This window comes from Hippopotamus amphibius, chromosome 6, assembly GCF_030028045.1.
Source record: "Hippopotamus amphibius kiboko isolate mHipAmp2 chromosome 6, mHipAmp2.hap2, whole genome shotgun sequence".
Classification (NCBI taxonomy): Eukaryota; Metazoa; Chordata; class Mammalia; order Artiodactyla; family Hippopotamidae; genus Hippopotamus; species Hippopotamus amphibius.
Window position 1 is genome coordinate 164368512 of NC_080191.1, and position 25691 is coordinate 164394202.

Below are 25691 nucleotides of genomic sequence, written 5' to 3' on the forward strand. Positions count from 1 at the left end.
GTTTTCAGGAAAGAGTGTACTTTCTTATGAAAGAGACAAGGGAAAGTTTTACCTGTCTCTCTCCTGTGTGTGTGTGTGTGTGTTTTTTTTCCCTCTCTTTCTTTCTTTTTCTTTTAAAGATTGGTGATAAGGAATTCTAACTACTTAATGAGATGGGAGAGGCCTCACTCCATTGGAGTGGAGGAGTCCAGGTGGAAGTTGATGGATTGGACAGGTAAAGAGATGAGTCCCGCCCCCTCATGCCTATAGTTGGGTATATATTAGGGAACCTAAAATTATGTACAGAGAGAGAAAGAGAGAGAGGGACTTGAGTTCTGTTATCTTCTTAGTAGATTCCTACTGTAAGGGTCTCAGAGGGGGTGGGGGGGTTGGCAAAATCCTGGAGCCAGAAGAGAGGACAGCGGCATTGATCAATCTTACAGCTAACATGTTGTACCTGGAAAACAATGCCCAGACTCAATTTAGTGAGGTAAGGCTTTTAGATTTTTAGCACTCCATTTGGAGATGCTACTTCATTTCTATTTCTTAAATAAAAGCTTAGATATTTGTGGTTCTCGGTCACCCAATGTAATGTTTTTGCAAACTGTGTATAGGAATCTCTGTTTCTTGGTTAATGGTTTCTGTGGTGACTGTAATTTATTTTTTAAGTAAACAATGAAACAGTAGGAGAAAAGGGAGAAGAAAAATTTCTGGGTGATGTTATGTATTTGAAGAAGCTCAATATTCAGAAGTTTAAAAATCACTTTGAGAACAGACTGAGAGAGCAGATCACATTCTGCCAGATACACTGAAATGACTCCTCTGTGGGGTATTCATGTAGCAGTAAGACAAATTAGTTGATTGTGTCTCAACTCAGTTAAGTTCTCAGTTCTGTCTTCAGGCTTCATCCTAAAAGCAAATGAAGCTTTTTTTTTTTTTTTTAAAGTAATCAGGTGAGATTTTTTTAAGCCATCTTCGTTTTGAATTCTATCAATCCAGAAACCCACCTAAATCCTGAGGGGACTGCCCTATTGCCTGGTGATCAACTTTCACTGTATAATGACAAAGTTATTTTGCAGCGATGCATTATTACATATGTATACATGCATACATGTAAATGTGTATTATAGCGCATAGGCTTTTATTTAAGGAACTGATGTTTGCCTCCCTGATCTCTCCTCTACACGTTTGTCTCAGGGATATAAATCTCTGAAGGGGTAAGAAAAGAATCCTGAAGAGACTGTAAGGCTTTGAGGAAGTTTCCTAAGGTTGAGGGAGGTCTAACAACAATATTAGTTTACATTCCTCAGAATAGGGCAGCTGTGTTGACACTAATCAGGTTGGGGAGGGGGGGAGTGCAGTGTGGAGAGAGCACGTTCAGTGTTTCGGAGGAAAATGCTTGAAGGTGAATGCTGGAAAAGTAGACTGGAGTTCTCAAACAGAACTCCTTAAAATTCAAAACAAAGTGCACAGTACTCTGCGCAGAGGGCACAAGGAAGCGTCCCCACTGGGCAACAAAGCAGGGCCAGTGCTATCATTTTGACCACGCTATTGTCTATACACCTGAACTGTGTAAATACAGCAGGGGAAATATCGAGTTATCTAAAGAAGGAAAAGGAAGTGCCTATTTTCCTTTAAAACGTTCAGGTAGGCTTGCTTGTCCTCAGTGGAGAAACTTGAGTTTCTTGTTTTTGCTTTAATATTGAAAGCTAGCTTAAAATGTTACCAAGCAATTTTTTTTTAAATGCAAGTAACTTTTATGATGATCTTGTTTCTATCTGATCCGATGTTGTCCAGTTTTGATCACTAAAAAAAAAGATCTGTCGGTCATATCATATCTGACGTTGTGCTCATGAGAGATCTCATGCCCAGTTATTCATAAGCAGGGTGGGATCTCTGTGTGTATAAGTACAAAAGGGTAGAAGCAAAAGCTGACTTAGAAATATCTGTAAGAAAAGAATGAAGTTGACGTAAAGTGGAAAGAAATGATTATTTCTCATAAAAACAAACAAACAAACAAAAAACCCTGCATGAGTACTGTGATGAGAAGGTATTTGTAGAAATGACTGCCTTTTATGGAGGTAAAAGGGGCACACTGTACGTGAGTGTACGGCATCCTCCTGGGGAAAGAAAGTACCTTTACGTAAGTCTGCTTTTTTCAAAATTTTAGGGGATGTGTGGTCAAGGGCTCAAGAGGCAGCAACTGTCTGTTTTCTCTTGAAATGCTGCTCATGGACCTAAGGCTACTGATGAGAAAACATGGCGGCATTTCTCTACCCGCCTGTGTCTTTTCCTGTATTTCTGTCATGATTGTTGTATCCTTCCGCTAGTGTGTGTAATGTATGTTATCTTCATGGCTTCGTTTCTGTTCTATTGCTTAGAACAGCTTTCTTTTCTGCATAGGGTTATCTTTTCATGTCTAGCCCTGTGTAGAAATGCAGTTCCACATGTAGGTATAGGAAATGCCTGGGACAACAGGCCCTGAGAATCCAAACATTTCATATAAAAGTGGTAACATTTTAACATTCACGTTCTGATACCATTTATTACTAACTGTCAATACGGAATCAGCCATTTACGATTTTCACACAAGAACTGCTTAAACATGGTCAGATTAAGTATAAAAAGGCACGTCACACCGCATGCCAGTGAAAATTATTTGAAAACCATAACCCGTTCTCTGACTTCAAATAATTTTTCAGTTTAACTTGCTAGCAACTTCCTTGGATTGGTAACTCAAAGGCGATACGAGAACCCAGGTCCTCCTCTTTCCCCTTTCCCACAACGTTCGGGTTCTTTCCCCCCAAGCAGAGCTGGGTTGGGGGAAGCTGCTACTGGACAGGAAAGGGTCCGGAAGGGAGGGGAAGGCGAGCAGGATGTAACAGGCAGGGCTTAAGGTTCCACCCTTGGGCTGTAGTGGAGAGGCCTCAAGCATGGACCTTGCCAGTGTGCCAGGCTGGAACGACACAGCCTCTGGGGCTGCTCTCAGATTTGGAGAGTGAGGCGCCAAAGACAGGAAATTGTTCACAGATTAAGTTTTAATTCCATTTTCTTGCCAAAAATCCTGGGCTCTGTGTGTGTGTGTGCACGCGCTGGATATGTGTGTGTGCGCGCGCTGGGTACGTGTGTGTATGTGTGTGTGACAGACAAAGAGACAGAGGGAGACAGAGACAGACAAAGAGTTTGAGAGCTCTCAAATTCCTCCTTAGAAGGACATTTTATTAAAAAACCTCCACCTGGGCTTCTGTATGAAGACGGAAAGGTACTTCGGTGAATGGGTTACGACATTCAGGACTTCAAGGTTCATATAGAGAATCGCCTTATTTTACAAATCAAGGTTAACGATTTCTCTTTCTGTAGTTGAGAGAACTACAGATATAAAAATGAGTCCCTATTTACTTAACTTTTTCTCTTTAATACCAAAAGAGGCAGAATACACTCTAAAAAGGACTATTGTGATTCACGGTAAGTGCTCCGAAAAAAGTTTCAATAAAGTAGTGTGCAAATCGAGTTGAGAGTAAGAGGAAAAGTGCTGAGGCAGCAGTATAAGCTCTCAGTGTTCAGGCCATGGCCAATTAATTGGCCTCTAGGCCCACACTGGCAAGGAAAATAGTCTTTCCTGTCCCAATACTGTTTCCAAAGGCTGAATCACTTTTTTTCCTATGGGAGTGGTTTTTCTCTTTATAGTTAATAAATGTATTCTTTTTAGCTTTGCCATGTTGTGCCTTTGAATATTTAGCACCATAGGTAAAATCACAGTAGGTAAGAAGCAGAAGCTGCAGTCTTAATTCAGGTGTCAGGCAGGCTGCGTTCCTCACTCCATGCTGCGGTCTTTGATTGCACTACTTGTTTTACAATTGGTTGCCCTCAAGCCCAGAGGGGACTGGGAGAAAGATCTTAGATCACAGGTCATAGATCATACTTTCCTTCACTGCTATTGGAAAAATGAGTAGTGATAATAAATCACTTATCCTTTACCTAGATAAGGAAAAAGCATGTTTGGTTTGTTTTGTTTTCTAGAAGGGCAGTGATCCTCAACAGGGGTGTGGAGAGTACAGTAGGAAGCATGAATGAGTGGCTGGTTAAATACAGCAGTCAAAAAATATTGGTTGCTCTTTCATCATACCACACGTATTTTCTAAATACAAAGTTTGCTAAAATTTTCTCAGGGAATAAGCACATACAGAATTTAAATTCTATATTCTTCCTATTAAGGGAGTATATATTTGAGGTCATGAGATTTTATGTTTATCAAGGATATGGGTCGAACAGTTGAGAAATATGTCAGCACAGACGTACCCAAGCTTTCTCCGAGGTGCATGTAATTGCGTTGGGAGGAACCTGTGCTGGTGAGAGAGAGGGAGATGGGTGAAAATCCACCCTTCATAATAACAGTGTGAAATTAAACTTTCCTCTGTTGAATACATCTTAAACTTCTGTTTCATGTCGGTAAATAAGGAAGAACGAACACAGATACCCAAAAGACACGTCAGTGAAAAACAACTTGGTTATTTCCATAAAAGTCTTACTGTCTTAAAAATGAAAGTTTTTCCAAGTCCAATGGACTCAGAATTTTCTTTTAAATATATGATGAGCAGAAAGTCAGATGACCAACACAGCATCATTGCCCAGTGCCAGTTTAGGGAATGAGTTGCCTCTGAAGGATATCCAGTAGGGTAGCAGATTTCGGTTCTGGAAGAGGATGGATTGAAGTGTCAAGGTAAAACAGTTGATACAAGAGTTAAGCTACAGACCTTATTCCAGATCTTCTCTTAAGAACATAATTTGCAGGCACAAGAAAATAGGGACCAGTGGCTTATTAATGTGTTACCTCTATAAACATTTTATAATTTTCACTTATACCTTTTAATTAAGTTGAAATTTGTCAATATTCATGAGCAGTAGTATTGAGGAGGAGAAACAGGTTAGAAAAGGAACTATAGACTTACTCTTTGTAAATAAATGTTTACTGAGCATCAGTTACATATAAGATGGTACATAGGATTTAAAAATGAATAAGTAACAGTCCCTACAGTGATAAGTTACAGTTCATAGGGGGCATGAATACGTACAGTTATAATTAATACAAGAGAGATCTTAAGTGTCATATGAGAAATGGGAGCAAGATAATATAAAGGATCAAAGAGGAAGAGAGCATCTTGAAGCAGGAGGATCACAAAAGGCTACATGCGTATGTGTGACGCGGATTCACTTGGACGGACAAGTAGAACTTTCTAAAATTTTAGAAATAAGAGGGCAGGAGGATTTCAGGTGAAGAAACAAGCATTAGCAGAGGCACAGAAGTAGGGTGAATACTGGGCTGCTCAGAAATATCAGTTCTGATGGATCTGAAAGCATGAAAGCATTAGAAAGTAAAGGTAGAATTGTAAGGTAGAGTGGCTCATGGCAACACATTTAATATAGTGCCAATGATATACCATGGAGAGATTGTTAACAGAGGAATGGTGTAATTGGGACTGTACTAGGGTACACCTGAGGGGGATGAATGGCTTCGCTCAAGGGTGCCTAGAAGTATAAAAACCCATTTCTCTAAATTGCACGTTGGGTGCTTGTGTTGCAAGAATATCCATCACTTCTCTGGAACCTTTGAAAGGGTAGAAATGGATTGTTTCTAAAGTCTCATGAAACTTGTGTTTTCCCTGCCATAATTCTCTTTAATAGCTGTGGTTCCTGCCATAGATAAGTTGGGAACTATTGGTCTCAGTTTTTCTCTATTTACTCCTGCTATTTAAGTGTAATTATTAATATCACCCCTTTTATTTTCCAAAGGTGTTCCACTTAGAAGATAAAGTATTGGATTGGCCAAAACGTTCATTCGGGTTTTTCCATATAATGTCACAGAAAATACGAAATGAACTTTTTGGCCAACCTGGTATATGGTCATCCTATAAATTAAGACCCACTATTTATTTTATTATTTCCCCCCCACTCCCCATCCCCCACCCCAGAATAAAAAAGCAGTATGTATTTGGCTATAAACTAGATACAGTGTCTTTGATATCCTAGCTGCAAATCATTTAGATTATTTCCCTTACGAAAAGAAGCATGTCCTTACAACTCAACACTTACTGAGAACTAGTTGAGTCGAGTCAGGGTGCTGGTGCTAGATGCCAGAAGGAAGCAGAAGGAAGTAAGTTGCAGCCTCTGGCCTCTGAGAATTCACAATCCTAGTGTGTACATAAGGTACACATAAGTGATTACAGTTTAAAACAGAATGTGGTAAGAGACACAGAAGGCTCTCAAACACAGTGAAATGGGTCAAACTGCTCATGACGAAGGTAATATTTCACATAGTTTGAGAATTTAGCCACAGGGGGGAAGAAGGAAGGTCATTCTGGGTAGAAGGTAGAAAATTAATAAACATACAAAGAATAACAGCACAGGACTAAATGAAAGAGCATGCTATATTGACTTGAAAAGAGAATGTTGATTTAAACAGTGATCTATATTTAATATGTATGTCAAAATGGAAAGCTTTAAACAGCAAAGAAAGATGGCACGGGCTTTTATCTTGTTAAGAGCTAGAACCCATGCATATTCTGAAAGCATGGGCAGTGCTCAGAATTCGAGATTCAAAACTTTGTTTACGTGCTCTAGGAGTGACCAGTGTCATCCTGCAGGGGGGAAGGAAAATTAGTCCAAAGGATTGCTTGGTCTGGGCGAAGTTGTTTCCTGTTCCCTCCCATTCCTGAGACCGCTATAGAGATAGATAAGGTATCTCACCCTTATAGGGACTTGGTAATTACATTCTTAAATTAATCAAAGCTAAGAACAAACTCTAGGCTGATTTTCTATGTTAATTAGGATTAACTTTGTTTATTAAATAGTCATCTTAGAATCAGGATGAGAAGACTCTCTTCTCTGGTCACTGTTCTAAAAGCAGATAGTAATCCTGGAGCTAAATGTGACACATGCCAAGTGTGACTTTTGTTCAAAATGAGAATCCCAATTAGGAGATAATAGAGCAGAAGTAAATATGAATGTATCATTTAAGAAACAAACAATCCCCACCCCCCAAATTTAACCAGTGCAAAATCAAGATTTTGGTGTCACAAATTTAAAAATCCTTGCCATAAATTTTTCAAGTTTCACTTTGGACAAGGATACACATTTTCATTTAAGATTTGAATGGACATATTGGGGGAAGGCATGTCTTCTATTCATATCATCTCCTTTCACAATCTCCTTCATCACTTCCATCTCACCCAGGAAGAAAATGGAGGCAGTTAAAGAGATAATGGTGGGGTAGGCGAGGGTAGATTCTTGGGGGAGGTAACTCAGTGACTTGATTTAAAGGCAAAAGGAGTGGGTAAGAGGGAGCACTGGGCTCTGTGATAAATGGCGGGATGTCCAAGCTTGTATCTCATTCCTTTCTTGTCCTCACCAACCTAATCCTCTGCTAACGTAAAGTGAATTTTGAAAATATCCGGTGTTGAAATGTAGTTTCTTCTGCCTTTAACTCTGCAAACATTAGGAGAAACAGTGAAGTTCCACAGACGACCACGTTGCTGTAAAACCTCCGTCGCAGAAAAAAGTAGTTACCTGAAGTGTCTAACGTCTTTTCAGAAACAGTACTTTATACTTCCCTACACTTGATTTTCTTCTTTGGTCTAATATTATAGCACCCCTGTCCTATCCCCGAAGCATTCCTTTCCATTTTCTGCCCCCCAAAATCTTAGAAAGTTCTTATTTCTAAATGTATTTCATGTTTGAAATAATGACTAACCTTATTCTGTTTCAGTCTCTTTTCCAAAGGCAAAGTAAAATTGAACCATCCTGTAAATTCTGAGGTAGCTTCCCCAGATAATAATTACCTGTCAATTTAAAATTCAGTAACTGGTAACAAGATAAAGCGTACGTTGCTTCTAGGTAAGGGAATAACTGGTAACAATAAAACATTTTTGGAATGTCAGTGTGTAGCGTGTAAACAGATATCGTATGCAAAACCTGTGATCTGAATTGCATCTTGTCTGTGTTTCTTAAATGGGACCAAAAAAAAAAAAAAAGATTTCCTTATAAAAACTGAAAGAGAGAATTTTGAGTCAAGCTGTGGTGTGTTGCCAGAGGCGGAAATATATGAAACATTCTCGTCAGCTCTTCTGGAAACACTACAAAAGAAATAGTTCTACTTTCTTATTGCAGCTAAAGCCACTAATAGGTGCAGTTTAGTATAATACCCCTGTGAGCATTACCACCCCCAAAGCGAGCTCGCCTTGGAAAGAACTCTGTACAGGCATTTTCTTTTTCCTTTTAAGCTTGTGCAAAACACCCAAAGGGGCCATTTCCAATCCAGGCAGTGATCTTTCTCAAGTTCATTCTTTCTCAGATCACAGAGACAATGGGGAATATGCCCTGTTTACTCAAATCAGTCTGGATTAGTGTCACTCTATTGATGGAATCAGAATTAAAAGGAAAACCATTACCCTCTCAAAGGGCAACATCAGATGTTTTGGGAATTGCTTGATTACTTTTAAATAGACCATGTGAGACTGTCACCAGACTCAAGTTGAGGACTCCACAAGATCTACACAGAGAGAAACGGTAACACTGGATAAAGCAGAAAGCCCATAATAAGCCTTAGGCCTGGGAAATCATTTCAGCAGATAATCCCAAAGTGCTTGAAAGCCTGAAAATCAGAATACTGAGAATTCAGAGAAGTTACTTTTCCTGCCTTCTTTCTGGACTCCAACTCTACCTCCCAAATAATTTATCTTCAGGTCAGATCCTTTCCAGTTGTTTTTTTTTTTTTTTTTTTTCTTTCCAGTTTTTAAAACCTTACTAGAGGTGCTGCTTCACCCTTAAAAATGTCTCAGATTCCACCCCGCCCCCCCCCCCCCCCCAATTCAGAATCACTCCAACTTCCTCTGATCTCTTCATACTTCCCTGTTCCTCCCTTATTGCTCTCCCAGTCTCTAGACTGGAAACTGTTGGAAGGTAGAGGATGGACGTGTGGTGTTTATCTCTGTATCCTCCCTGGGGTCACCAAATAATGTTCCTGAATGCGATGAAGGCATGCTTCTGTTGCTGCTGCTCGGAGGGCTATCTTCAGATAAAAGTATGGCATATTATAAATACCTACAGAAATGGTTGTTTGTAAGCGATCTGTGCAGAAAGCAAAACAATTGCACACACTGTACAAGTCTGGTCTCCACCTGGATGCTCTGAATCATATGGTTTTTTCAGACATCATGAAAGTCTTTTTTTTTTTTTTTCAAATGAGTCCAGCTATTTACTTCCATTATACTTCAAGTGGCAAGAAAGTTTTTGAAAGACAGAGCAGTTTCCTGGGTAAGGAATGACTTGTTCTCTAACAGAGGTAAACAGTGTAAAGTGCACTGCTTTCACTTAATTGATTATGCAGGAGGACAGAGAATGTGTTTGATTTTCCTACAAAACGGAACCGATTAGATTTTTATCTTGCTTTGCAGTCACTTTTTAAATGTGTTTACTTGCCTCCACACCATTCCCTTAATTCATTTCGTCCCCTGATGTCTCTCGATCATCCACCAAGGAGGTGGGTGGTTTGCTCTGGGTGAATAAGCTTGATGATTTGCAAACACTTTCACATTTTATTTTCTATGGTGTTATTACTAAAGGATGCCTGAGAAAACTTTAAGTTATTTTGTTCTTAAACATGGTGCCCCAGGTTCTTTTGTTTTTTCTGTTCAACTAAGACACTAATGAGCTGTTGTAATTATTAAACTGATTGATTGATTGCTACTTTCATAATGGGGTAAATAGAATGAAATGAATAGATGAGTGTCTTTTCAAAGTAAGGCATGTCTTTGGCATAGCTGAAAACTTCGGCTTTATTTTGCAGTTAAAAGTGAATCTTAAAGGAACACTTCAGTGTTACGTAAGTCACCATGTCTAATTACAAAGCATAGTAAATCACTGAAAACTTTAATGATCTCAAATATAATGAAAAATGTAGCAATCAGCAAAGAACTTGACAAGCAAAAGCAAATTAGAACTTAAAAAACTGTTCCTCATCTGCATATGTAGAGAATAGTAAGGTTGAGTAGTATAGTCCTTATTTCATGTTTTAGTTTTCCATTTGCAAATAAAGGCTAGTGTTTTCACGTGTGTGTGGGGGGTGGTAAAGTCTGGGAACTGAAGTCATGAATTTAGACCATTTGCAAGAAATGGTTTGTAAGACTGATAAACTACAATCTCAGTTCCTCAAAACACACATTTGTAAGCCCTTAATTATGGCATTATTCTAAACCGAATTCTAGCTAACTGGGCAGACAGTCATGGAAGTTAGAGAGCGAGGGACCAATTTTGTGGCCTCTCTACCAGAAACTAACATCTTAGTCGAAGCTTGTGTCTGGGTGGTTTCTCTATTCGTAGGAAGTAAATCATTATATGACCACAAAGATTTGGATTCTTTTTGCTGACCTAGATGCATGGGAAACAAAATCTAGACCATCAGGTAAGAAACACTGCCTTGGCACAAAAATGTGTATGTGTTTGTATCAAGGAAGTAGAAGCTCATTAATAAACTTTCCAGCTAGGTGTGAGCTACCAAGTATTACTCATGGCCTTGTGAGTGACAGGACTGGCTATTCTGCTACTAGTTCCCATAAAAGCTGAAGCTAAAAGCACAATTCCCACCTACCGCAACAAATCAGAACACAAAGTAAAGGTCATTGAGATTATTTGGAGATGCACTGTAACATTCAAGGGCAGTAGTATATACAGAGGTGACTCTGATTTGGAGACAGACTTACTTCAGCATAAAGAAGCAATATTTAGTTGGGTTACAGTTGAGATAGAATAAAATATACTTTCTGAAGGTGATTCTTATTTTGAAATATTTTGCATTTATTCTTTAATACTTCCTAAACATCTACTATGTCCCAGCCACGGTTCCAGATTTGAGACTCGGCACTAAACAAGCCAGATATCATCTCTCACAAATTATTGCCTAGCAGAGAAGAACAACATTAAAAAGTATTTATACAGATAATTAATTTCAATTATAATTATGTGATGCAAAGGGGAAAGTTACTGTGCCGTGACAATGTGAAACAGAGAATACCTATCTGGGCACTCCAGAAGGCTTCGACTTGGACATGACATTGAAGCTAAAACTGAAGGATGAGTTGGGAAACAGCCTGCAGGTGCAAAAGGCTTGAGGACTGAAGGAGTTTGCCTTTGAAAAACTGAAGGAATGCCGTCCTTTCGTGAGCAAAGAGGAGGGTTTCAAATAGTACGGCATAGGGCATTTTAAAGATTTGAGGCTTCTGTTCTAAGAGATTAGAAACCTGCTCAAGGTGTTCAAGCATGAGAGTGGCATAATCAGATCTGAAGGCAGTTTCTGGTGGTAGCTCCAAGAAGCTGGATCTCCAGAAGAATGGTTAAAATTTTATATCCTGTCTTTAATGAGTGGAAAACATTTTCTTTAGATATAAAACAAATATGTTTCATGGAGTGTAACTCAAAGATTCCAGGCAGAAATCTGAGAGATTCCAAGTAAAGGATACTTTAGAAAGTGGGTAAATTCTCAAGCCAGATTTACTGGTTTCACGTCTGAGCTCTGTCACTTACTACCATGAGCATTTAATCCTGTGGAGCTTCAATTTCCTCATCTATAAAATACATATAAAACATGGGATAATAATTCCACCTAGCTCAGGAGAATTAAACACAAAGCACTTAAACACTATAAGGAACATAGTAAGACTCAGAAATAACTTGGTAGTACTAGTAGTGGTAGTACTAGTAGTAATAGTTAAGATTCTTTTCATAGAAACTTAAAATATGGATGCTAAATAGGGTTCAGATTTTTTAAAATCTCAATGGTCACCATTATTTTATTGAAATTGACATGCCTTCAGTTTCATACCACAGTGAGCAAAACTCTCTCCTGTGATAAAACAGTAATCACATTTAATCACCCCAGGTTTTTAAGTCATCATTTCTGATATGGTTTAGACAGATACATTATCAAAGTAATTTTTAAATATTTTAAAAACCAGCGAAGCATTATTGGTGAGCTTCTTCTACAATTACCATGGTATGCTTTCCATATAGATGGTATAACCTTCACTAAAGATTATCATTAGGACGTACTTCCTTCTTTTAGCATTACCATGTCTGCTTTAAAAAGTATTAAGACAGGCATTGGTACAGATTGAAAATTTCCTCAAACACATTTTTGACCCAACTTTAATAAATAACTCCTGGTTCACTTTAAAGAAACTGAAACTCTGTATACTTCTCCCTATTATTCAGATCAAGAATTATTCAATATTAAAATTACACCTTTCTGCTAAGCCCAAGGCTTCCTTGGTATGTAATAGTGATGTCAGTTTCTTTTAGAATTGAGATGCTCATGATTATAATTTTATGCATTTGTCATTATTACTAGAAGGGAATACATAATGAAATCACGGAATTTAAAGTTTATTGTTCCTTAATGGAGCTCTACACAGTGTAATTTAGCTATACTTGGATTGAGTTTTAGCTTCGCTACGTTTCACACTTCCTGGCTTTTCAAGTACTATGGCTAATATTTGTTGACACTGTTGTCTATCTGATTGGCCGGCTTTGTGCTTCTTGGTCTCACCTGCCCTTGTCAGCCTTGGCTGGAGCTTTTAGGGAGCTCTCTCCTAAGTTATGGAATCTTGGACCTCAAACAAATCTTGACACTTTGTGTCACAATGTAACACTTTCTAGTAAACTCTTTGCAGTCTGTCTTTCTAGGTTTGTGTGTTTAAATGCTTTATTTTTACATTTTTGTTCATTATAAGGTATGAGTATATTTTACCTCCAAACACTCACTTTCTAGGATCATTTGGAAGACAAAAAACGTGAAATATTTTATATCTAACAAAACCTGGTTTTGAGGAAAACGTGATGCTGAATACATTTTTAAAGTGGAAAGATGGTGCTTTAATTTGCTGTTAGAACACAGATATCTTCTTGACCTCAAATGGAGCACCTTCAATCAATTGTCTTTTAATTCTAGCATAAAACAAGCCATCATTCTTTGAGGTGAGGCAGGTGGTAGAAGACCAAAAAATGACAAGCATTTCTCCCTCAGGCAGTGCTGTTGAAAAGTCACTATCCTGCCAATATTTGGGGATAAAAAATGCAGTACTGTCTGCTAGAGCATAATCGAATGAATGCTTTGCAAAGCCAGGGGCATGAAGAAAAGTGTTTTCTTTTCCAAGGAGGGGCTTTAGAGTGTTCAAAAAGCTCCTCCATGAAGCCTGAGGTGAAAGGTTATATTAGCTGAGGAACGTATACATGCTGCCTGAAATAATTTGGATTTGTAGGTTTGGTCTGGCAAATCTGTATAGAAAAAAAAACAAAAACACAAAACATCCCATTTTTTGAAAGCAATCTCAGGCCTTATTTTTAAATAGTATCATAGATGAGAATGGTCATCCCTAGAAGAATGTTAAAACTGATGGACCATTTGTGTTTGATCATCAGATTCAGTCTCCTTAATTTTATACAGATTTTTCTGTATAGGAAACTAAGGTCCAGGCTATGTAGGGGCCTTGCCCAAGTACATGAGAGGCAGCGCTGGGCCTTAGACCCCGTGTCACCAAGTCTAAGTTCAGAGTTCTTCTCCATTACTAGAATCCATTCAGGAGTAAAAAGAGCACTGAAGAATGCTGAATTCTCTAGCCTCCTGGAACAGTCAGTCAAGGACTATAAATATAATCTCTTTCAAATGAAATTTGGGCAAGTTATCATTTCCTGTGACAAGGGTCCATGTGGATTGAGGTAAATAAACTGATGGTATGTTTCCAAACTAACCTCTCCTATGCCCCATACGGCCCGCATTCCCATTTTTTAAATTAATCTCTTGCCATATATTATTGGCCGTGTTGCCGTAAGTTAGCTATTATAGATAGTAATATCTAGGAAAGGCAAGAAAAAGAATTTATAAAATTTCTTTTACACAGATAAATTGGAGGAGAGAGATTTTCAGAAATGCAGATTCTGTCTATGTTCCTGTTTCATTGCTCTGGTTAAGGACTTGATTGGAATTCTTTTTTGATGTTAAATTATTTTATAGGAAAGTGAAGTACAGGGTTAACTTCAAGTAAACCCAGGTATTCAAGATTAAGTTTTGCTTACAGTGATGTATACGGATATACATTATTGCTGAGCTGAAGAAAAGAAAATTCAGGCCCATTCTATATTCAGAATTTAAGATCATTAAGCAATATAATCCTGGAAGGAAAAGTAAAATGACACTAAAAGAACTGCATTTGTAGGATGCTTTTAAAACAATGACCAGTCAGGAGAAATCTCTATTCTTTATTGCCATTTTAATTCTAATCATTCAAACTGAAGAAATAAATCCGAGTCTGTAGATGACTGAGAATGCAAAAGAACTTATGGGGTGGGGAGAAAACCAAAAAACAAGAAAACAATCTCTGTTTGGGAATGGTAGTTATACTTGCTCTTCCCTAGTGGTGAAAGCAGGCAGTTTGAGATTCAGCCCCTGGGTATCCCTACACTTACCATACCAGCTCCATGTTTTAGGATATCCCCCAGGGTGTTCTGTGATTACCCGGAGTATGTGAAGTTTCTGTGACCATGGTGTATTTTATTCTTTCTGTGGGTAGATCAGCTAGCTGGTGGTAAAGCTGAGTACAGCTGCAGATGTTGGTAATCTTCTAGTGTCCAGGCAGTGTCTTTTATTTCAAAGTTATTTTATAGGAAGTGAAGCATCTGTTTGAATTCACAGGAAATCCATTGTTTTACTTCATCGGGCTTATAATAGATATCAGACAAACCGTGTTCACTTTCACCTTTTATATTTTGTGGAGACAAGACTGTCTCCTCTTTCAAACATGTTAGCGTAGATATGTAACATGGCTCATTCATTCACTGAGTGCCTATAGAGTATGTTACGTTTATTCCAACATCAAGATACCTTGTGGTTAGAAAGAGACAATCTACTTCCTAGTACATTTCAAATGTTCTAATAGCTTTTGTTGCATAAGAAACACATGGTACACGGAGGATCCCACAGAGTTCCTCTCAGCGCACTTTCTGGTACTCATATCAGTGTCATGTTCTAACTTCTGAGACTATTTTCCCTGTCATCATAAGTAGGCATCTCACTAGCATGCCAGCATAACACAAATTTCTCCCTTCTGTGTTTATGGAGTTACGGGAGTAAACCAAGGGTCCAGGTACTGCTTCCTTCATCCTGCCAGCTTCACTTTGGTGGAGAAGAAGTAATAAATATTATTCCTATTAACCTGGCACAGAGATGCGTCATGCATGGGCTGCAAAGTGTGCAGTCACGAAAGGGCCCCGTGCTTTGCTTAATGCTCTGCTGTCACCATTTTGAAACTCTTCATAATTTATGAACAAGAGGCCCTGCATTTTCATTTTGCAATGGGCCGTGTGAATTATTTTGCTGGTCCTGCCTACCTAACACTTGTTCTTCTTGGCTATGTTGATCTTCCCTCTGCCTCCAATTGTACTTTGTCAACATGTCCACTCTTTTCAAATCAAAGAAATAAGAAAATGAGACACTTTTTTGGTTGTCGTTAGCTAAATGCTTTACAAATTAACTTCAAAAGTACTATCTCCTATGGCAGGCTTACAACATACATTTTGAATAAAGCTATGGAAAGTTCCCAAGAAGATTTCTAATCACACCATTCTTACTTTGGTGGGTTTGTTGTTGTGTGTTTCAGGCTAGTTAATTCAAAGTTCGTATTGGTTTTATGCTTTTTTTCTTTTAAAGACAATTGAGTATACTACTTAGCTTTTGTCTCTTTAAAGCAAAATTTGAGGAAAGCTTAAAATTGAAATATGTTTTCCCATTTTTATCTTGAATAATAAGCAGCTCTTTGCCCAAACCTGAGAAATCTAGTTTTACGTTATATAATTTGAGGCGTCAGCATTGGAAGCAAAGCCTACTGCTGTGAAGTAAAATATTTCACCCGAACTTTTTGGGATTAAAAATTATGGCATGCGAAAGCAGAGGCATCAACACCTATTAATGATTTGAAATAGAGTTTCTGCTTCTTTGGTGCCACCCAAATGTTCAGTCTCACTGCTGTCCCAGGGACATCTTCTTTGTACCTCTGGGGTAAATGGAGTTTCCAGTTCTCTTATGTCCTTCAAGCAGCACTGAGTGTTTACTCACTGGCTTTTAAAGCTGGGTCCCCAAACTTTTCTCTTTATATTTATCGAAAAAAAAATTCAAAGGGCCGTGTTTCTTTGTTCTCCTCCAAGCCCACAATTAGCTGAAGTTCCATTCTGTGTAGCTAGAAGGAGGAGGAAAGGGTTGGCCCAACAGGCTTTTTACTGCCTGTGAGAAAGTGCTTGGTGAATTTCTTTGTCCCTTTTGTCAGGGGCGGCTGCCTCCCTAATTGTACTGCTCAAGGGAAGCACGTGCCTCTGGGAGCATTATCTGATTCCTACAGGACGCTCAGGAGCGCTTTGTATACTGACCCTTAACTCGAACACAAATAATAATTTCTTTTCAATCTCCTCCCAGGCTGTTGCCGCAGGCCTGGACAGCTAAGAGCTTTCATTCAGCCAGGGGTGTGGATGCCTTCATCTTGGCCTTTTAGTTTTTTTTCTCTCGTAGCTGTCTTACCTGCCGTTGGCCTCACCTGTCAAGAGGGGAAGCTGAAGATGGAGGAGAGGAAGACTAGGAGCTGTGGAAGTCAGAGGGGAGAGAAGGCGAGACTAACAGCTGCTCTTGTCAGCAGGGGGATACGTGTAAAGAGATTAATAGTTATTTGAAGAGCAAATGGGGACATGGCATTCGGCAGTGGAATGCGAATGTATAAATGTAATGGAATGGACATGCGACCGTGAACATTTAGACAGATGCTCTCTGGACTGAATGGAATGGCAAAGGCCTTTCTCCTCCCCATGTGAAATACTTAAAGTTTAGTAAAATAGTTTTCTTATGCTTGAAGTGGAATTAAAATTGTTTTCAAGCATCCATTTCTTTGGGAGTTTGTTCTTCTCTGTAGTTTGACTTAATCTGGGACTCTCGGTTATACTTCAATTGAAGAGCCAGACTCCTCGTTTCCTTTATAAAATATGTACCAACAGGACTGCCTTCTTCTTTTTGCTTTTGATTTGTTTTCCTGTTGCTAACTTGAAGAAACAATGAGGTTTCCATGTGTCAGAAGAGTTCACAAAGGGAAAATGGTACACAGGCCCCTTCTGGAAATGTGTCCAATTTGACTCAGGAATGACTTGAATTATCCTATCAGGCTGACAGGTGTGATGGTGTAGGCAGGGCCCTGGACTTGGAATCAGAAGACTTCCTTTCAAAATCCTCAGTTTTTGCTTATTAGCCAATGCTTGAGCAAATCACTTCCCCTCTCTGATAGTAATACAGTAAAGATTTTTTGCCGATGAAATGAGAAGTTAAATCATTCTTTCCATAGACATCTTATTGAATACCTACCTACTGCTGGTTTTCCTAGAAGAAATAAAAGCACCTGGCAGAGAAGCTATATGAACTAATGTATTTCTGAATTATTTCAAACATAGAATCTTAATCTTAACTAGGTGATATTTCTCTTACACATGTTCTACTTTAGAAAATAATAAACTGCTACAAAGAAAATGAAAAAAACAGATGAAAAATTAGGCTATTTGGATGGTATACTAGCATGTTACCTTTTAAAATATATAGTTGCCTCTCCCTAACCCTGCTACTCATTCCCCTCCAGTCTTCATGGACCCAGTCCTTGGGAGCAAGTCGGTACCCTGAGACAGAACTTAGAATAGTAAGACTAAAAGGAAAGTTGGAGGACGACTGATTTTGCTCAGTAAACAACAATTTGATGCTTAAATCTCCTCTAGAACATATCTATCCAGTGGTCTTTCTCATTCTGAATACCAGGACAGAAGAAGAAGAAGAAAAGAATAGCAGGTGGTATTCATTTATTTTAAAGAATTCAAAAGCAGCTACTGAGCACTGGCACTCCTTGCCCAGTTTGTGAATGAGCACATAATCTACTTTCAAATGCTCTTGGGGAGACCACAGCTTCCAAAGGCTGCCCATGAAGCTGTGCGAACTGTGCAGGTCGTTACAAAACATACACACACACCTTGGGCTTCTCTTGGTGTTTTGAATTATGCATCACAAATGGGTCATTTTCCCTTGGGTGCGAAGTGTTGCAGACCCGAGGTTGAACTCTGCAGATGGCAGGCACCAAATGATGCCCTTTTGACAGCAAGGATCTACAGCTTAAATGGCTAACGTGGGGGGTTTCTGGGTGTCCCGCAGCCACAGTACACGAACCTGGGGCTCCTGAACAGCATGGACCAGCAGATCCAGAACGGCTCCTCGTCCACCAGCCCCTACAACACAGACCACGCGCAGAACAGCGTGACGGCGCCCTCGCCCTACGCACAGCCGAGCTCCACCTTCGACGCCCTCTCGCCGTCGCCGGCCATCCCCTCCAACACCGATTATCCGGGCCCGCACAGCTTTGACGTATCTTTCCAGCAGTCCAGCACCGCCAAGTCCGCCACCTGGACGGTAAGAGCCCCGGGCGCCCATGTGCCCTTCAACCTGACTCCCAAGTACAAAGGTCTTCTCCATCACCACCACCCCGCCACCTGCCCCAGGCTCTCTCTCGCATCAAAGCTTAGTGCTCTATATGAAATGGTGGGAAATCCCTCCCTGTCCTCTGATGATATTTTGGTTTCGAATATTCAACACTGAACCAGAGAGAGAAAAAGTGCCGTTTAGTAGGAACAGTCCTGATCTGGGAACCAAAGGCCTGTGTTCTGGGTGGCTCCTAGCAATTTCAGCTGATGCATTCTAGCCTGCCTCCCGCTGTGGGGAGGTCCTTGGTGTGAAAGCTTTTCTGGAAAAATGTAAAGCATGACACCAGTGGAAAATATCGTGATCGTAGGATATGTGTTTGCAGTCTGCACAATGTAGGCTAGTTAGCAGTCTCATGGTTTTGAAAAAATAAATGTTCCAGTAAGGGGCGATTTTTAAAAAAAATGAATAAAATCATAAACACAGTGTAAGAAGAAATTAAGATCTCATTTATTACGGAAGGGCTAAATTTGTTAATGCATGCAGGTTCTATAACATGAATCATAATTTATTGATATCTGTCTATTACATTTAGAAGCATGTTCCTCACCACCCCCCCAAAGCCCTCTAAACATCAGAGGCCTAAATTAGGTTCAAAGAGATTCTGATCAAAAATGTTGAAAGAAACTTGTACATAATTTTTCTAAGAAAACATCGAAATACTTTTAAAAATTAAAAAAGCCACAAGAATGTTTATTCTATTTCAAAGTTTATTTTTAATTTATTATAACATGAATAAAGCTCAAATGTAAGGAAGGAGACCATGAGACTGGTTTTAACTGGTTGATCAAAGAATGCCCAAGACCAAAGTGGCACACATGTTTGTCAAATAATTTAATGTTTGCGGAGATTATAGAAATGCTTCCAGATGTCATCATCTTGTTGAGAAATAGCTTTTGGATTGTTTTAATAGATTTTTCCCTCTTTAGCAAGTAGGTTTCTTTGGAAATCATTTCTCTTTGTATGTTACAGTATTCAGGCTTTACTCCAATTGTACAGAGTTTATAAAATAATCTGCATTAGTAACACTAAATTCCAACAAATTTCACGTGTCCCCTCATTTTGACCTCACTTTTTTGTGAGCTATGTAGGGCACATTTCACAACTCCCATTTTACTATTGAGAAAGCTGAATAAAACATGGGGGTTTCGTGACATCCCTAAAGTCACGGAGGCTTTTGTGTAGCTGGTCCTATTTCTGATTCTGCCACCCTCCTCCGACTAGATTGTGTCGTTTCCTTCTTTTTCTACCATTTCACGTCAGGATGTCCCTAAATTGTCTAAAAAATTATCTTAGTGCTTTTCTTTCATGGTTTGAGAAGCGGTTTTGTCATGGTTCATGTTTCAACCATAAAGTAGAAGTATTAGCCTAAAACTTGATCTCTTTTCCATGTGTTTTTTTAATCAGCTGTGTCATACTCTTTAGTCTCTTTTATATTAATAATCACAGAGGTGGACACTCCAGGTGAGTAAACTTAGAGTCCATAGGCCTTAAAGACATATTGGTTGATTGATCTAAGTATTGTCTTGCTGAAGAACCACTAAAGTAACCATTTTATAAATGGAACACTGATGTGTTTTAGAATAGGGGTCACACCAACTGTATGTTTACAATCACTGCTCTTCAAAGCGAACAGTTTCTCATCTGGCATACACAGAGCTCTGCTGTATTAGGAGTGAGCACATCTGAGGGATGATAGGCATATCGGGGCCACTAAATGAAGAATCACTGCCCATTAAAATGGCTTAAGAACCTTGGGGAGGGAGCACGATGGACCTACCACATTACACCAATCTTTCCTCTGCCTTCCTCCCTCCTCACCTCCTCATCCAGAAATCTTAAGGCTTTTTTATTTTTTCAGTTTTAGCAAAATTCTGAACCATCTTCCATCAAAGCCCCTCTCTCAGAGAGGTACACCGTCTCAAAAAAAAAAGGGGGGATAAGTGGCAGGTTAAAAAGTAAAGAAAATGTTTTGTAGAGTACCCTGGTAAAATGTCCTTCCATATGACAGCAGCGGTATCAGGACCCTGGAAAGGGGGTAGGCACTGTAGTGATGGGAAAGAGCATCACTTGGGAGCCGGAAAACCTAGATTCTCGCTGTAATCAATCTTGTGACCTTTAACCAAGTCACTTCATCTTTCTGGAATCCAGTCTGTGCCTCCGATGAGGATAAATAGGGTGAAAACTACTTACTTCCCTTAAGGTGGGATGATATTATTAATCAACATAGACAGTTTTTAGAAGAACTTAGCTTCTAATCAGTTTTTTTGCCTGCCATTAATAAGTGACCTTGGTTAAGCTGGTTTGCCTTTCTTGGGTTTCTGTTCAGTTGTCTGCAGTCTCTTCAATAGATATTACAGAAGAAAATGATTGAATTAGATGTCCATTGCATCTTACTAGTGTAGTACGTGGTATTTATGTTTGTATTCATGTTCTTTCCTGTTCACAATTAGACTTATTTTAGGCCCCGCTACATTTCTTCTGAATCTAGCACATTTGAACCTTTGTTTGACTAACTACTGAGATCACCTAAAAATATGTAAACTCTTAGCCATGGACACCAGTGGCTTATACATAGCAGCATCTAACTCTTTGAGCCAAATTATATATCTTCACACTTATACACAGATCTCACATTTTCAAGTGTTCTCTCATGTGTTTCTCTTAGTCGGAGCCTCAGAACCAAGGCTGAGTTTTAGAAATGAGGAAACTTCAAGAAGTGAAAGATACATGGCTATTCACCAGCCAAGGAAGTAGAGGAACCCAGGCTTCCCTCCCTCCCAGTTCAAGTCTCTCCACCATCTTATCTAGACTGTCTTTCTTGTGATTGACAGAAGACAGGGATGTACAGGCACTCGCAGGCCTTGTGTATGGTACAGTGCAGCCACCCGACAAAGGACTTTTTATGCTACATCATACAACATCTATTTCTTAGGCATCTGTGCATTTTAAAGCAGTTTTTCAAAATAAAGCACTATATTTTAAAAACTGCCCGCAAACTGGAAGCAGCAGAAGCAGCTGTCATTCGGAAGGGTCACACTTCTTGCATAGTCTTCTGGTAATTCTTTAGTAAAAATCTCGTTAGTACCATTTTATCACTTGTCATCCTTTCGTGTTGTTTCCTCTTTTAACTTCTGGTTTTACTCAGAGTCACTGCCAAGATATAATTAATATATTTAAAGTATATTTGCCTATTTCCTTTGCTCTCTCTGTTTCCAGTAATGAATGTGAGTGTTCCCAGTTCCATAAAAGTATGGTATCTGTTTTAAACTTCTCCCAATGAAATAAAGTGAAGAGTGATGACATTTTTCCATATTCTCTATTTCTCACACACACACGATCACACCCAAACCAACATGGAATTTAGGACTTAGTTTCAGACTTTCTTCTTATTTCCACAATGTAATTGCTACTTACTGATAGAGGCCGACCATTTAATATAATAAGGTGCTAGTCTAGCATCAGAGCTGAGACTCTTCAGCCATAGGCCAGTTGACAGTATGGTAATTTGGACATGGCAAGAAATTTAGGTGCAGATTTCAACCCTGAAATTTACTAGAAGAATTTAGGACCTGCTCAAAGAGCTCCATCTCTTTAAGTCTCACTTTTTTCTGCCCGCAAATGGGGATGTTCATGCTTTCCTTATACTTTCCTTATTGTGAAGATTACACGCCACATGTAAGTGCACCTATCAGCACCAGGCTAGTCAGAGGCACACTTGTGTTTACTGAGTCTGAATTTGAATCCCTTTGCTTCCCAAGTTTATTATAGTTTTGTTGAGGGTTCAGTTGTGCAACAGGTAATAATTGAGAGAATGCAGAGCAATATGTCTTCTACTTCCTTTCTTTTTCTTAGTGCTTTTGGACTATTACCATGCATCCTCCAGCTTCACAGGACTGTGATACTATCCACTACTCAAATATATGAATAGATGGCATAGGAGGGTATCAGGCCCTCCCATACGCAGACTTCTGCAGGCTGGCCATGCTGCTTTCCTAAGCCTGTCCAAGCAGATGCAGGCTCTCCTTGCCAGCACTAGGAGGCCTTTTCCAGCTTTAAGAACCTGTTGAATTCCAGCATTTATTTCTTATTTATGGGGATGTCTTTTTTAAAAAAAATTCTCCGTGTTAAATGAAGAATAACAGTGGATTTGCAGTGACAAAAGTATTGGAGGCACCCTACACACTCACCAGTGGGGAAACTGGGTCCGTAAATTGTGGCATATCCACATGACAGGATACTCGATGGCCATTCAAAAGAATCATAGGTACTGTTCTGGGATGCTTTTGGAGTTGCTGGTGAGGACGAGATGAGCCTTCTGTGGCACCTACTTGAGCTTTGAGAGGGCTGATAGGGACACCACTTCTGGGGGCAAAGTGCTTTCTTTCGCTAGACTCCAGGGACAAGGCTTTTTTTGTGAATATAGATCAATTTGTCTTGACTATCAGTTTGGGAGCTGTTTTTCCCACAACCCAGGACACACAGTATAATCTGTGTGCAAATACTAGGAAGAATCTTCAGGTTCGTGTTCTTCTGTTGTGCTAAGTCTGAGGTAATGACCCTGGCCTTTGGACACATATCGCCTTTTGCTCTTGTGATTTTCTCCCTTCGCAGATGTCGGGGTCTTGTAGGGCAGGCACTTGGACTTAGGGCTCAGCGCCATGTCCAGCATGCAGTAGGCCCTTAATAAATACAAAAAACCTTTGTTTTCTCCTTACGGCCAAAGGAAACAATTCCAGTTCCAGGCAGTATCCCTCACTTGTGACCTTGATTGTTAACTGTCCATGAATTCAGTGCCTTTTGCCTCCACCCGTGATTTAGAGAGCCTTCTTCCTTTGCCTTTCCTACTCATGCCAGCCTCGTGTCATGTTCAGAGCTTTGAAGAATCTGACTTGAGCAAGCGGAGAGATTAGGGAGGTGGCATTTGAAAGGGGAACAGCCAGTTCCCCGGACAGTTTCATTGATCCCAGCATATTGGTCTCGCAAGCTTGCTCCCCTTGGCTCCTCCGCAGGCGAGCTGAGATGCGTGCCTGTGGCCCACAGCTCCCTGTCATCAGGTTACCTGTAATGTAAAACTTCCAGAAGAAGGCTGCCAGCTCTGCAGAAATCTAATGCAAGCCAGCCCGTTGCGTGGCCCTCTGGAATCTTGGGACTCTTAAGAATAGCCCATCAAAGGACATGATGTACAGACAAACTTTTCCACGGTGAATATGATTTATAAGCTTCCTTGCATAAAGGAAACACTTCTCTCATCAATGCTTGAGCCTTAACTGCGGCTGGCCTTAACTGAGTGGCTGCTAGATTTCATTGCTGAGGGACAGAAGTCAGTAGACTTGGCTCCTGCCAGGGGTACATTTGTTAATCATAACAAGGTTATTTTCACTTCTGGCCAGAGCCGTCCTATAAATCTCCAGAGATACATAAAGGAGTGCCATTTTGTGCTCCTCCCAGGATAAAGAAAATGATAACATTGAGCATTGTCACCTGGTATCCAAGCTATTTCTTGGTTCACAGAGTACTGAGGAAGAATATCCTAAATTAAAAGGCTTGGCGGATTCTTGGGGATGGTTCGTGTTACTTGCTTAACTCTAGGTTTTGGACTGTAAAGTGAATTTCCATTGTAAGCCATGCTCTAGGGGTGTTGTCCCTAGGTCCAGAGCGGAATAACTTAGTCAGCAAGTTTGCCCTCATTTGTTTAAATTAACTCTAGGTGAATGTATTCGCGATAAGCCAGTGTCACCGAATCTGACGTTTAGAGCCCTCCCACACCATGCTGAGTGATTTCCTGAATCCGCTACAGAGTTTCTATTTAAATGGAACTTTTTTTTACTTGTATTTATTTATTGCATCTAATGTTACGAGAACTGACCACTGATTAAGAAGAAATAAATAGCAAATTTAAATAAACTCCCCTTTCTTTTTCTACTACAAAAAGAATAACAGCAAACCTCCCCTCTTTCATTTCCTTCTTATTCTTTGTCCTGCTTCTCCTCCTCCTCCTTCTCCATTCTTCCCTTCCTTCCTACCCTCCTCTTCCTCTTCCTCCTCCTCCTGCACTTTCACTTATATTGTATCATTCATAGCAGTCAGTTGGGTTTTGTAGGTTTACCAGCCACTTGGTATTTTGTTTTTTCACTGTAGCTTTGGTTTCCCAGAAGGGTGGATTATTATAAGGAGGATTGTGTTATAAATAAATTACTGTGGAAATCTCCACCAGAAAGAGGATCAGATCATCAAGCCCGTTTCCCTAAAAATTCACTTAGACCAATAATAGATTGCCTTGGAGGTGGCAAACCCAAGTATCCGTGGGACTAGGGGCAGCATAAATGAGTCAAATGGTGAGGATGGGGCCAGTAGCAAGATGAGCTTACAATACCTTGTCTCCAAGGGAATCTGGTTCGCAACTCCAGCCTGGTGTCATGGGGGAAGGTAGGGCTGGAGTTAAAAGATGAATTTTTTAAGAGCATCTAGAAACCTGGATTTGCATGTAATATCTCCAGATCTTTAAGTGATGGTATTCATTTTTTTAAAAGTTGTAAAATCCATAGACCAAACAAAACAATAGTCAGACAGAAGGTGGTCCTGACAAGGGACAATTACTTAAAGTTTAAATAAAATAACTGGAAACTAGAACAAGCATCTAAGCAGAAAGTTACTATTCAATACATTCCATTTGGAAATAATAATCCTCTATTCCTTTCAAAAGTTGTATAAATTAATCCCCCCCCCATAAACTAAGCAACATGTTATCAAAGTAGATCTTTCTGAATTTGTTTTCCTGCAGTAAGTGACCGTCCTACCTTCATATTCCTATAAAATTTTACTTTGTAAAAATATAATAATATGCAGCATTGGATCCTTGGCATAAAGAAACAGTCTTATTTGTTTGTTTTGTTTTAATACTTAGAGAACTTATGGGACTCCATAACTTAACTAAAATTGGCCAAAGCTGTACTCAGAAAAGGCAGTGAGATTGAAAGGGCTTCAAATCAGTTTTCTCAGCTCACTAACCAATGGCTGATTTGTAATTAGCACATAGAGGGTGTGGCAGAACAAAACTCACCAGAAAACTGAGGTACAGGCAGAGAATAATGTCATAGTATTTTTTAATGACTCAAGA

At 39.5% G+C, this 25691-nt stretch overlaps 1 protein-coding gene across 3 annotated transcripts in view; it reads left to right on the top strand.

The window, feature by feature from the left end:
* The first annotated feature begins 296 nt into the window (after positions 1-296).
* TP63 (tumor protein p63) overlaps positions 297-25691 on the top strand; it is a 98221-nt gene continuing 72826 nt past the window's right edge. For all 3 annotated transcript variants that reach the window (XM_057737669.1, XM_057737670.1, XM_057737671.1), the window contains exons 1-2: positions 297-469; positions 18248-18502. In XM_057737669.1, the coding sequence (XP_057593652.1) occupies positions 428-469; positions 18248-18502 (297 nt within the window). In that variant the 5' untranslated portion in view covers positions 297-427. The remainder of the gene's footprint in view (positions 470-18247; positions 18503-25691) is intronic.